The sequence below is a fragment of the Leucopleurus acutus genome, assembly GCF_964270905.1.
Source record: "Leucopleurus acutus genome assembly, chromosome: 19".
NCBI classification, from domain to species: domain Eukaryota; kingdom Metazoa; phylum Chordata; class Mammalia; order Artiodactyla; family Delphinidae; genus Leucopleurus; species Leucopleurus acutus.
Window position 1 is genome coordinate 49946006 of NC_139161.1, and position 14436 is coordinate 49960441.

The 14436-nt window shown below is 38.8% G+C and overlaps 1 protein-coding gene across 6 annotated transcripts in view; it reads left to right on the forward strand.

Moving 5' to 3' along the window:
• Nucleotides 1-14436, forward strand: part of KIAA0753 — a 55047-nt gene that overhangs the window by 5291 nt on the left and 35320 nt on the right. For all 6 annotated transcript variants that reach the window (XM_082860190.1, XM_082860189.1, XM_082860185.1 and 3 more), the window contains exons 2-6: nucleotides 2173-2797; nucleotides 4797-4903; nucleotides 6944-7006; nucleotides 7415-7630; nucleotides 9536-9746. In XM_082860190.1, the coding sequence (XP_082716316.1) occupies nucleotides 2173-2797; nucleotides 4797-4903; nucleotides 6944-7006; nucleotides 7415-7630; nucleotides 9536-9746 (1222 nt within the window). The remainder of the gene's footprint in view (nucleotides 1-2172; nucleotides 2798-4796; nucleotides 4904-6943; nucleotides 7007-7414; nucleotides 7631-9535; nucleotides 9747-14436) is intronic.

Sequence of the window (14436 nt, forward strand, 5' to 3'; positions counted from 1 at the left end):
CTGAGTGTGGGCTTTTAGTTGCAGTGAGTGGGAGCTACTCTTCGTTGCAGTACACAGGCTTCTCATTGCAGTGGCTTCTCTTGTTGGGGAGCACGGGCTCTAGGCACGTGGGCTTCAGTAGTTGTGGCACACGGACTCAGTAGTTGTGGCTTGAGGGCTCTAGAGCACAGGCTCAGTAGTTGTGGCACACAGGCCTAGTTGCTCTGCGACATGTGGGATCTTCCTGGACCAGCGCTCGGACTCGTGTCCCCTGCAATGGCAGGCGGATTCTTAACCACTGCGCCACCAAGGAAATCCAGGATATAGCACAGTTTGAGACATGCTTCTACATAGGCATTTAGGTCAATTCCAATACTTGGCAGTTACAGTAGAGCAGTGAGTAACCCTGTGCATCTGTATTGTTGGGGGTGTATCTTCAGGATAAATTCCTGGAAGTGAGACTGCTGGGTCAAAAGGCAAACACGTGTGGTTTTGTTTGCTGTTGCCGGAGTCCGGTCTCTGAGGGTTGTGCTCCCACCAGCATCCTGTGAGAAGGCCTGTTTTCCCAGTCTTGCCAACAGCATGTGTTGTTATATCTCTTAATTTTTGCTGATCTGTTGCTGTCTCAGTGTAGTTTTAATTTGTGTTTTTATGAACTTGACGAACTTTTCATATATTTAAGGGCCGTGTTTCTTTTTTTGTTGTTGTTAGTTGTCTGTTATGTGTTTTCACCATTTTCTACTGAGTTTTGGTCTTTTTTCATCTCAATTTACAAATATTTTTCTTCCAGTTTTTCAGTTCTTTGACTTTGTTTATGGTGTTTTTAAACCATAACAAACAGAAATTGTTTTAAATTTTTTTATTTTAATGTAGTAAAAATTATCACTCTTTTATTGCATATGGATTTTGAGTCACAGTTAGAAAAGCCTTTCCCTACACCCAGGTTAAAGAGGAATTCATTCTTTCATTTTTTTTTTTCTAGTACTTATATGAAATCCCCTAGGTATTTTAGGTTATTTTTACTTTGGGGGAAGATTTCTCCAATAAGGCCATAAGTTCCAAGTATTGTTCCTCATTCTGTGCACCTTTCAGATGGTAATTATTTTTTTTCTCTCTCATCTCTACTTTTTTTCCCTAAAATACTTTCCTGAAGTTTTATCACACTGGGTTAGTTTAAAATAACTCTTTATACACATGATTGTATAAACACATGTTCTTGTGTGTGCTGTGAGAGTTGGGGAGGCCGTCTCAAGAATAAGGCATCGCAGCACAGGCTGCACTGGGTTTGCATGCACGGATTCTCCTAGTGCTATTTACCTGCCATGGACAGGTCCAAAGCCACAGAATTGTTTGCTCCCTTTGACCTAGTAATTGCAGAACAGATCATTTATCCTAAGGAAATAATTTAAAAAGAGAAAAAAACTAAATGCATGGGACTATTAATTGAAGTAATATTTCTATTAGTGGAAAAGCTGAAACAATCTAACTGTTTAATAATAAGGTTATAGTTAGGTTAAGCATGAAAAGGCCATTCATTGGATTTTGGAAAGTGCAACTGTGAAAAATAATGAAAACTGTGGGAGTATGGAAACATGCCTATGTTTGTTAAGTGAAAAACAAAACCTGTGTCTATCATGATTATAACTAACAAACACTTAAACTTGCATAAGAAGGTGAAGTGGACTGTTTAGAGCAAGATGCACTTAGGTGTAGGATAAGAGATGTGGTCTAACCACCAGATGAAAAATCTCGGGAAGAGTATTGTCAGTGGCTTAGGTTCTGTGTGGTGCATCTGTGGAGCAATTTTCAGGAACACTCATAATGAATTGTACTGATCACTTGCTGGAAACTGACATTTTGATACAGGGCAGAAGTCCATCACTGGGGAGTTGAGGAACTTACTGGGTCTGTTTGAAGCTTTCTGAGTTGACTTTGTGAGGAGGATTCTAGTATGCTGCTAGTAAACCAGAAGTATAATACTGGGGACTGGGTGATGGTAGGATAGAACCAGGGGTGTGTGGTTAACTCAAGGGTGTGTGAGAGTAGCTGATTCTATCAGTACAACAGGAAAATACCTCTTAGCACTAATAATCGTGTGGGTGAAATGTTAGAAACTTGATTATAGACATATACTAACTATGCAATATGTTCTTTTTCTAATGTGTGCTTGCTTTTATTTTTTTTTTTTTGAAGAACCAGCTGCAGTTTAATAGGAATGTTCCTACACATTCAAGCAACTTGGCAATCCAATATTCTTGCCCACATGGAATTAGAATTGAAAAACTAAAGCACTCATACAATGAGTCATACCATTGTAGAGATTCAGGTTTTAGAGACGGTCCTGACCTGGGCAGTTCTGTTTCATTTTCTGTCATATCAGAAGAGAGACTTAGCTATGCCGTCCATCTAGCCAAAAGAGATGTAAAACGAAGACAACTTGAAGAACATATAAAAGAACACCATCTCAGAAGTCAGCCCCAAATCCTTCAGAAATGTGGACAGTCTAACCATAAAATATCTGACCATAGAGTGGAAAGGAAGGAATCAAAGAGTCGGGAAGTCTGTCACGGCAGCAACCAGCCATCCAAAGTAGAAATTTCCAGCTCAGGTGCCAAGGTATCCCTGTACACATCTCATCCAGGACAGTCAGACCTCACCATGCCAAACTCGCCACCCACTCGTGATCCAGGACTTCAGCCACATTCCAGGATAGGTGACCACAAAAGCCTATGTGGACACAAAAGCCTGCTGGAAGTTCAGCGACTCCAGAAAGAATTGAGCAGTTGTATCCATAAAATTGAAGAATTAACTAAAAAAGGTGAGAAAAATTGGACTCTTGACTTCGAAAAGACGCTATGAGAGGGTATAGTCCAAATACGTTCTTCGGGATCCCCGCCCCCTGTCACATTCCATTCTCTCCTGTCACTAGAGTGAGCACTCATGACGAGACAGGTGGACTTTGAGTTTGACCAGTGTCTTTTTTTCTGACGAGTTTGTTCTGCCCTAGCCCCTCTTTCCAGCAGAGGCACCTGAAAGAGCCCCTTTTCCTTAGGCTGTTCTTGGTAAGTCGACTGACTGAGGGCCCTGCCTAGTAATTGCGGTACCTGTTGTCTGAAGCTTAGGTCTTCTAGCACCTGAGTGCAAATTATCCTGTAATGTTTTGCTTCTGTATCCAGAAGTCCTTCTGGAAAAATTAATTTGTTCAGAAAAGAGCATAATACCTGTATATTATAGCTAAAACCAGTTCTAACTTAGGCAGTGGTTAGATGAGTACACAGCAGTGATGGGGGGTTATGGATATACGTATAAAATATCTGACCACAGGGTAGAAAGGAAGGTGTGTAATCCTCATATACTGTTCTCTACAGTTTTTCAGTGTTCCCTATGCCCTTGCATTTCCCTGGGGAGTAGAAGATTGATTGCACATGGAAAATTTGGGGTTACCATAGCTAAGAAGTAGGGGGATCAAGCCCAGCTTCCAGACTGCAAGGAATAGGAAGTTAACATCAAAAGGAGCTACTGTGCTAAGATAACACATAGTCTATAATGATCTTTTGCACTATAAAGTCAAGTAATGTATGCATATGTGTGCGTATGCATGTTACGTAAGGAATTTAAGGTGCCTTACAAAAACAGATTGAATAAGATAGAACGAAAATATGTAAATGAGGATATTTTGGCACAGGAAAAAATAAGGAAAGGAAAAATAAGATTTATTAGGAACGGGTTACAGATTTGTTTCTGAGCTTCCTCACAGCTCACCAGGAAAATGTGATCAATTGCAGAATTTACAAAGAAAAAAACAGTTGTATGAGGAAAAAAATTATACCACATATTGAGGCTGGAAAAAATTTCTCTGGTGGGTCTTCATAAAGAGAATGTTGTGTAATATGAACAATTTGAAAACATTCCTACATCAGAATAGCAGCAGTGTTGTGGCTTGTTTCTCCTAACATCGCTCAGTGGCGGTCTGTGGCATGACCCCACAGTATAGTTTGGTAGAAACCATGATACCAGGGGAGCAAAGCCACGAGGCCCGCTGCTCTGGTGATGGGGCCTCATACAGGGGACCTTTAGAGCTGAGCTGCTCAGGCAGTCTTCCAGAAACAGTTTCTTTGAATGAATCTTTTGAAAATGTGGAGCAGCAGTGTGTATGAGGGTGTGCTTCCTGACAAATAAATGAAGACTTTGGACATGCAAATAATTTTAGCCCTTGGTGTCTTAATATGTTGGAGAAAGGACTTCTCATCTGGGTTCAAGATAAGAGAATGCAAAAGAATCTTGCTAACATAAAAATAGGTTAATAAATGGTTTTTTTAAAAAATAGAAAGCACGTGACTTCCCTGATGGTCCAGTGGTTAAGACCCTGCACTTCCACTGCAGGAGGCATGGGTTCCATCCCTGGTCGGGGAACTAAGATCTTGCATGCCACGTGACGCGACCAAGAAATTTAATTAAAAAAAAAATAGAAAGCATTATAGATTTGGGTTCAATAGAAAGAATTTAAAAATAGTAAGAGATGCATAACTGTGGTATAGGCTGTCCAGTGGGATTTGGTTCAGGGAATTCCTGCCTGGAGGGAAGCTTGATCTAGTTAGTCTTCATGTCTCTTCCATCTCTGAGTCAGGACACAGGCCCACTTGCTGGTTCCTAGTTTTATGGCTGAGGAAAACTGAAATTTTTGGTTATGACAGCTTCATTTTTTTTCTTAATAAAACTAGAGATTGTCAACCTCATTATCTCTTTGAGTAATTGAAGTTTTTATAAGTTTTTAAAGTGTGGTTTATAATCCACTCTTGGGGGAAAAATATTTTCAGATCGCATGGAAGAAGCTTTGGATCCAGATGAAGAGCGGAGAATCCGTGTCAGGAGGAAGGAGCAGGCCGTCCGTTCTGCCCGAATGCTCTACGTCCTCCAGCAGCAGGTGAGGAGGCTCAGGGACCGGGGACCTTCTCAGGGAATTCCTGTTTTCCTTTTGTCTCAGCAATATCAGCACCAGGTATCCTACATGAATTCTGATGTGTTTGTGAGGCCGAATTTCCTGAACACGTGGACAAATAATTCTGCTTCTCGTCCTCAGCCTTTATGTGTGTTTGTGTATTATGTGTATATGGCCAAACTCTTTATTTTATTTTTATCTTTTTAAAAAATTTTTATAATTTATTTTTGGCTGCCTTGGGTCTTTGTTGCTGCGCACAGGCTTACTCTAGTTGCTGCGAGCAGGGGCTACTCTTTGTTGCGGTGCGTGGGCTTCTCATTGCGATGCCTTTTCTTTTTTTTTTTTAATAAATTTATTTGTTTTATTTATTTACTTTTTAAAAATTTTTGGCTGTGTTGTGTCTTCGTTGCTGTGCACGGGCTTTCTTTAGTCGTGTTGAGTGCAGGCTACTCTTCATTGTGGTGCACGGGCTTCTCATTGCAGTGGCTTCTCTTCTTGCAGAGCGCCGGCTCTAGGCACACGGGCTTCACTAGTTGTGGTGCGCGGGCTCAGTAGTTGTGGCTTGTGGGCTCTAGAGTGCAGGTTCAGTAGTTGTGGTGCATGGGCTTAGTTGCTCCAAGGCATGTGGGATCTTCCTGGACCAGGGATCAAACCCGTGTCCCCCGCAATGGCAGGCGGATTCTTAACCACCATGCCACCAGGGAAGTCCCTGGCCAAACTCTTTAAATACTGAGGGATTTTTTGTTTTGTTTTTGTTTTTTTCTTTACTTTTTGGGGTCATAGACTCTTGAGAATCTACTAAGAGCTATGTGTCCTTTCCCCAGAAAAAAATGCTTATACAGCCCATATTTTTGCAGATAAATTTAAGTGGATCAGTTACCCTGAAACCTGTGGTCCCCAGTAATGCACCTTAGAGGATAGGGACCTTGTTAGTTTCCCATCTGTCTCATGTTTATTGTGTATTAGAAGCTTAGTAGATAGTAAATAGTTTAATTGTCTTTACTAAATAGTAAAGAGTGAAGAATGTGTTAAGTGTCTTTCAGGACACATGGAGTGGCCGATAAGCAGGCATTTACTTTTTTTACATTGTGGCTAGAATTTTTAAATGTTTGTTTTAACTTTATCGCCTTACTCATTAGTAAGCCTTGAACTCATTTCTGGCCACTTAGCTCACGTGTTAGCCTTATTGCTGAACCCGAAACTGGACTGTTTCATTTAAAAGATAATGCCTGCGTTAGATTTTGTTTTGTATTCTTGTTGGGTTCATTTTGTTTTTTACTCTGCGCTGCTGCCGTAAAGATTGTTCTGAATCATGAATCAGAGCTGTGCGTGAAAGGTTTGATTGGCTCGCCGTTACTTAGAGGGTGGAAGCTGAATTCTTTAGCCACAGCACTGAAGACATCCTGATCTGGCCCTCCTACCTTTCCAGAGTCACCTTCACCTTCACTCCTTCACTGGGGACCAAGGGATGGAAGGTGAACCCTGTGCTCTAGTCACCATCTCGAATTGGAAACCAATAGCTACTTTGGGGGTGAATGAATGAAGAGCCTTGTTTCATTTTCAAGTGACTTGAATTAATAAGGGTTATATTTGGGACTTCCCTGGTGGCGCAGTGGTTAAGAATCCGTCTGCCAATGCAGGGGACACGGGTTCGAGCCCTGGTCCAGGAAGATCCCACATGCCGTGGAGCAACTAGGCCCGTGCACCACAACTACTGAGCCTGCGCTCTAGAGCACGCGAGCCACAACTACTGAACCCCTTGGACCTAGAGCCCGTGATCCACAACAAGAGAAGCCACTGCAATGAGAAGCCCATGCACCGCAACGCAGAGTAGCCCCTGCTCGCCACAGCTAGAGAAAGCACGCAGCAACGAAGACCCAGCGCAGCCAAAAAATAAATAAATAAATTTATAAAAAAAAAATAATAATAATGGTTATATTTGGACAAGAGAAAATGTATCCTTTTCTACAGAAAAGATCAGTGGAAAGGTACGAAGTTTTCATTTCTCCCCCCTTTACAAAACAGGTTAAAGAAATCCAGGAAGAATTGGATAAATTGAGTCCACATAAAATTAAACATACTAAGAAGGTATGATGCAATTTAATTATGATTAATACTACTTATAAACTACATTTCCAGTATTTTGTTAGTATTATGTGTGGGTTCTCTGCACTAATATTATTTTCAGTGCTTGTAGAAACCTATTAGGGAGTGAGCATCTTACATATTCTGAATATGGGCTCATCTTCCAAGAAACAGTTTCTGAAAATCGATTTTTGTTGTTGCTCCTGGTAATAAGAAACTGAGCATGAAAGGGAAAAGACTTTTTCATTAGAAAACCTTTAAGCTTTACAATTCCCTTTACTATGAAAGAGTTTTTACAGTAGAAGTTGTTCTTACATAGAAAGAAGATTGGCTATAAATGTTCGTAAGGGTTGGGTTAACGTTTAGAAGTTGTGAGTATTGAAATAACTCTCGCATCTCATTTATTGCCAGTCATGGGCAGTGTCCAGGCTGGCAGCTGCCCATCGAGGAGCCATTCGGGCCTTACAGATGTTTGTTACTCAGTTTACTGACCGGGTGGAGCACGCAGTTCCTATTTGGTGCAAGGAATTGGGCAGTCTCATCCGCCAGCTTTCACTCTGTTCTGCCAAGCTGGAGGCCAATTCTTCTGTCCCTGATGTGGTGATAGATATCCTGCAACAAACTGAGGTATGAAATTGACTCCGATTTTTGTTTAAAGTGCATTGTTTCTAAGCAGGGAAGTAATGTTTACCATTGCCTAATTTCATTGAGATTTGTGGAGAATACAAGACAAAGCTGGCACCTAGTAAATTCAAGCTTTGCAGAGGGCAGAAGAAGCACTTCATTTTAATTTTGTTTTTACAATCTAGTCTATATTGTATTTCACTGCTTTGAGAATTGGTGACTTGAGTCTAGAACACATAACAGCTCTTAACCAGGTCCATTAATTAAACAGAATGTTCCATACCGTGACCAAAAGAACTTATTAACATACAAAAGGAAAACAGTAATGCACTGTTTAGATTAGTGCTTAGATTAGAATATCAGTGTGCAATCTAGATAGATTTTTGAAAAAAAGAAACACAAAAATATATGGAAGCAGAGTCTGAAGTCTTGTGCTATGGCTAGAGACTTCTGGAAATCACAACCGGTATGTACTAGTCAGGAATGGATAGTGTTTTTAGTTTTATTGGTGACAAAGACAGCAAAAACACTGTGTCCTTAAATCTTTATAGTTCTTTGAAGTTTGTGGAGTGCTGTCATTTCATCCTTACTGCGTTGCTGTGATTTGCAATAGGTTTTATTACTTTTATTTTACAGATTAAAAAAAAAGGTCAGAGACATGACACAGTTACTTCTCTCGATAGCTGGAAATCCAATGCCTGTTTTCTGACTCCCATGCCACTGTTATTTCCACTGTGCCACACATTTTCATCCACAAATAAAAGGATGGCCTTTCTGTTAGTGTGACACAGTAAGCTGTTGGCTATAGAGGAAGGATGCTGTAGTGGGAAGAGTTCGAGACTAAGTGACAGACCAGTTCTACCATTAACTAGCCCTTGGTGATCTTTAAGTCCCCTTCTGCCTTTACAGTTTCATTATCCAGCAAATACGTTTGTGATTTACGTTGGTTACATTTGTGTGTATAGAACTTAACTATCAGGAATGTTATTGTCAAATGGAGACCTTTAGGTAGCATATCAAGTTATGTGGTGCTTTTTAAACTTATCCATAAGAAATATTTATTGGCCAGATGATTTCATTTAGAGGACGTATCTTGCTAATCCTAGAAAGAATCTCAAGAGATATAGTCCCTTTCCCAAATTTTGAGCAGAAGTGCCTTAACATAATGTTTCTTAAATATAATGTTTGTCTCCTCTACATTTGAAAATATTCAGTAGCACAAGAAATTTATTCTTTCTTGTTGATGTCTATGGCACCAACCCATAGCTTATTATTTTCTTATTGCCTTACTGTCATCTGAACTAAATGTCCCTGGCTGTGTTCAGTTGTCCTTAACTTGTACTGACTGGAGGGAGACTGGGCCCTTGCTGCCTGGTGACGAGTGGGTACTTGTTAGAGGACATACCTCTCTTAGAAGGAGGGGCACAGATCTCCCCCGTTGTGGTAGATGAGTGACCAGAGCCACTGGGCATGCTAAGTTTCCATTAGTTTATGAAGATGTGCATTAAATACAGTCTGTGTGCCCACTTAAAGGATAATTTAGGTTTATGAGGTTTTCATTGAGAATTAAAATGCTTATATAGCATATAGGATTATATTCTGAAGACTGTGGTTAGTTTTTAAAATAGGAATCCTTAATTTTAGAATTTGGATGCCGTTAAGAGTGTTCATATTCTTTATTTTTTTGCTATTGGTTTTAGTGAGCTAAACATGTAAAAGAACATGCAGAATTCTTTTATTAATTGGATTCCTAAATAACCAAGTTTTAAAATTTAGTGATGTTTCATTAACAATTAGAGATAGCCATTTAATAATGAGTTTCTCTGGAGTTCCCATTTTCAGTTTTATAATTGAGAAGTCAGACTTTTGTGAGATAAACTAAGAGAATGATTAACTGTTTCATGGCAGGCTTTGGAATCCCTCCTGGAAAAGACACTGTCACCAAAAAAGGCAAAGAAATGTCTCAGTGAAATTCAGAGCAGATTTCCTATTGGTAGCCAAAGGGCCTTAGAGAGATGGCGAAGTACATCACCAAAGAGTGAGAGGAGGCCCTTCGTAGCAAAGGAGATATTTCCACAGGAAACAAGAGGACCTTCAGTGGCAAAGAAGCTTCTTGCTGGTATGTGTCCTAAAGTGTTTATTACAAGATACTTTATTCTTTGAAATTGTCTGGACTGTAACAGTTGCCCCCCTGGGTCAGGATTTAAAGCCTAGTCCACAGTAGGTGCACTTGAACTAGGATAAAGGAATAGCATCCAAAGTGCTTCCTTAGGCTGGAGGCCGGAGTATTTTTCCTTAGAGGGTGGAGAAAGTAAAATTCCCTTTTCCTGCACCATAGCATTTGGGCTAACCAAAGTAACTCCCTGCAGAGCTGAAAGTTAGCAGCCTGCTTTTTTTTCTTAAGTTTCTTTATTTACATTTTAACGATAGATATATACATATCTACACAAACACACGTTTGGTTGATACATATGATCTTCTTTTACGTAGGTAATAAATTCTCGTTATTCCAATAAGCAGAGTTGCAAGCTTACGTGGTGTGCACATTTAAACAGATACTGCCAGCTTGCCCTTGAAAATGGGCATGCAATTATGTTTTGTTTAGCAGTGACCATCAGTATGTGTTTCCCCATATCCTTGCCAAGTACTTTATATAATGAAATATAAAAAATTTCCAGTCTCTTGGTGGAAAATGGTACCTTACTGTTTTATATTGTGTTTCCCTGATTCCTAGTCAGGAAGGCTTTTCTTTCATGTGTTCCTTAGCCTTGTTAATTTCCTCTTCTGTGATTTATCTGTTCATATCCTTTGCCATCTCCCTGCTGGGTTCTGTCTTTTGCTTATGGGTATATAGAAGTTCTTTATATATTTTGGATCTTAATCCTTTTCTGGTTTACATGTATTGTAAATATTTTCTCTTAGACACTTACTTTTGAATTTTGTTTATGATATCTTTTCTGGCACAGAAAATTTTATTTTTATTATTTATTTTATTTACTTTTTTCAGCTGTGCCACGAGGCTTGCGGGATCTTACTTCTCTGACCAGGGATTGACCCTGGACCCTGGCAGTGAAAGCACCAAGTCCTAACCACTGGACTGCCAGGGAATTCCCAGAAATTTTTAATTTTGTAGGCAAAATCATCATTCTTTCCTACATATTTTAATATTTTAAGAGGTAGTTCTTTCCTCTTTGTTGTTGTGCTTTTTCAAAATTTTGCTGATGGTGATTGCTTATCTTCAGAGGAATTTAGAATGAGCTTGTCAAGTTCCATGAAAAGTGCTGTTGGGAGTTCGATTGGTATTACATTGAGTTCATAAATTAATTAGGAGAAGAATGACATCTTTACAATATGATCTATCAATTTATTCATGCCCCTTTTCCATCCCTTCAGTTGAATTTTATAACTTTCTGCATATGATAATCCCTGACGTAGGAATATAGGAATTCCTCAATTTCTTGTTAGGTTGATTTCCAGTTTTTGTTGCTATTGTGAATGGGATCTGTTTTAAACTTCATTTTGAAATTGGTTATTGCTACTTATAGGAGAGCTGTTGGATTTCTACATTGCTCTTATCGGACACCTTGCTGAGATCTTTAATTTGTTATGGTGCTGTATTTCATTGGTTCTAAGGTTTACATTTGAACATTTCTGAAATTGGGATGCATTCTTAAATTGATGATATCTTACAATTACTTGACGATATTTTAAAATTTCGTATTGGTACATAAAATAATGGTATGTCTTATACTTGATACTTCAGATTTGATGAAATATGAGGTTTTGTTAACTTTTATGTATTTTTCCAGATAGATGAGCTCACTTAAGTTTTGCCTCTCTCTTTGCAATTTTTATACCTCTCTTTTTTCCTCTTTCTGCTTTATTGAATGGATTTTAATTCAGGGTAATATTGAATAATAGCTGTAATGGTGGACATCAACTCCCTGTGCGTGCCGCCCCCCCTTACCAGTTTAAAGGGAATGCTTTTTCATATGTGATGCTGACTATTGATTTTTGGCAAATCTGCATATGAAAGTTAAGGAAATTTTCTTCTGCTCCTATTTTGCTAAGAGATTTTCTTTTCCTCTTTTTTTTTCCTTCTTAAACTGACATATATACATTGATAGTATTTTAAAATAGTTTTAAGATTTTAATATTGAACTTTTTAATATGCCATTTATATCAGAGTGTGGATGAATCCAGTAAACTAGTTTTCCTTCTTTTAATTGAAGTGGAATGTACAGATAGAAAAGTGCACTATAAATTTACAGCTCAGTTATCAGAAAACAAACATTTGTGTATGACCACCACCCAAGTCAAGAAATGGAACATTACAAGCACTAAGAAATCCCCCTAGACTCTCCTCTTCCAACCTCCTTCCCCTGCTTCTTCCCCTCTATTAACTCTCACTGTGATTTTTAATGCTGTACTTTGGTTTTGCCTGATTTGGAACTTTATAAAAAATAGAATCACACAATTGGTATTTTCTTGTGACTGGCTTCTTCCACTTAACACTTTGTGAGATTCATCTGTTCTGTTTGTGTAGCTGTGATTTGTTTATGTTCATGGCTGTATTCCATTGTACGAATATATGGCCATTTATCTCTTCTGTTGTTTTAATCATTGGGTTTTTTCCAGTTTGGGTTGATTATAAGGGAAACTACTGTGATCGTTTTTATATATGTCTCTTGGTACATGTGTGCCTGTGTTTCTGTTGGGTTTATTCCCAGGAGTATAATTGTTAGGTCATCAGGGTATGTATTGGTTCAACTGTAATAAAGAGTTTTTTCAAAGTAGTTTTATCCTTTTATATTCCAACCAACCGTGTATGAGAACAGTTGCTACACATCCTTGCCAGCCCTTGTTATTAGTTTTTAAAATTTTGGCGACCTGGTTGATGTGTAAGGCTGTCATTGTGGTTTTAGTTACGTTTTCTGGATGTTTAATGGTGAGTACTTCTTCATATATTTATTGGCCATTTACATGTCTTCTTTTGTGAAGTGCCAGTTCAAGTCTCTTGACCAGTCCTCCCTCCCTCCCTCTCTCTCTCTCTCTCTCTCTCTCTCTCTCTCTCTCTCTCTCTCATTTTCTATTCCCTTTTTTCCTTTCTCTCTCTCTCTCCTTTTCTTTATTGATTTGTAGGAGTTCTTTGTAGGAGTATTCTACATAGGACCCTTTCTCAGTTACCTGTGTTGTAAATATCCTCATAGAAATAAGATGTAGCTTGCTTTTAAATGTTGCCGAGGTGTCTTTTGATGGACAGAATTCTTAATTTCACTGTATTCCAATGTAGCAATCTTTTCTGTATAGGTTCTTTTTGGTTGTTGTTTGTTTTTTGGTTTGTTTCTGGATCCTGTTTAAGAAGCTTTTCCTTATGCCAAAATTAAGAAACTATTTTCCTGTGTTATTTCCTAAAAAAGGTTCATTTTCTTCCAGGTGGATATGTAGTTGAGCTAGCACTCTTCGTTGAAAATATTATTCTTTCCCCACAGTGGCATACAGTGTCACTTTTGTCATAAGTTGTGTCCACATATGTGTGGGGCAGTTTTTGGGTCCTCTTTTCTCTTCCACTGGTTTATTTGTTGGTTCTTATGCTAGTGTACACTATCTTACTTAACTATTCTAAGTCTCGATATCTGGTAGAACAGCTTTTGTCACCTGTTCTTCCAGAATGTCTTGGCAAATCTTGACCCTTGGTATTTCCATAGAAATGTTAGGATCAGAATTTGTTAATTTTCATCCCATCCCCCTCCAACAACAAACAACCTATTGGAATTTTGGTGAGGAATTGTTATCTTTACAATATTATATTTCCCAGTCCACCAGCAGGGTATATATCCCTCCATTCATTTAGGTTGTCTTTAAATACTCTCAGTAACTTATAATGTGTGTGTGCGTTTGTTCATCTTTATTTAGAATTATTCCTTGGTATTGCTATTTTCAGTGCTCTCAATGCTTTCAGTAAATGATATCTTTTTAAAAATTTAATTTTTACTGAATATTGTGGATATACAGACATATGGTCAATTTTGTGTGTTGATCTTATATCTAGGAACCTTGATAACCTAATTTATTTCTAATAATTTATGGGCAGATTATTTGTGTTTTGCAATGTATATAGTCATGTCATCTATGAATATAACCATTGGTTTATTTCCTCCTTTCCAGTCTTTATTCCTTTTATTTCTTTTTCTTCTATGGTTTTCTGGTTTTATTTACTTGATCTGTAGATGACTGATATAAAGGTATGTTAAAGTCTCTTGAGACTTTTAAAATTTCTCTTTGTATTTCTATTCATTTTTGTTTTGTACATTTTGAAGTTGTGCTGTTAGATGCATAAGCGTTCCTTACTGATAAATCTTGTGTGTGTGTGTGTGTGTGTGTGTGTGTGTGTGTGTGTGTGTGTGTGAGATACGCGGGCCTCTCACTGTTGTGGCCTCTCCCGTTGCGGAGCACAGGCTCCGGACGTGGAGGCTCAGCGGCCATGGCTCACGGGCCCAGCCGCTCCGCGGCATGTGGGATCTTCCCGGACCGGGGCACGAACCCGTGTTCCCTGCATCGGCAGGCGGGCTCTCAACCACTGCGCCACCAGGGAAGCCCTGATAAATCTTTTTTCTGTGGATTTTGTATGTTCTTATTAAATATCTCTCTTTGCCTTTTTAACGTCATTCGCTTTGGATTCTGTTTTGTTTGATATTAATATTGTTTCATCTACCTAACTTGTTTGGCATTTACCTAGAATAACATTTTCCATCCCTTTATGTTCAGTTTTTCTTCGCTGTTTTATTTTAAGAATGTCTCTTGTAAAT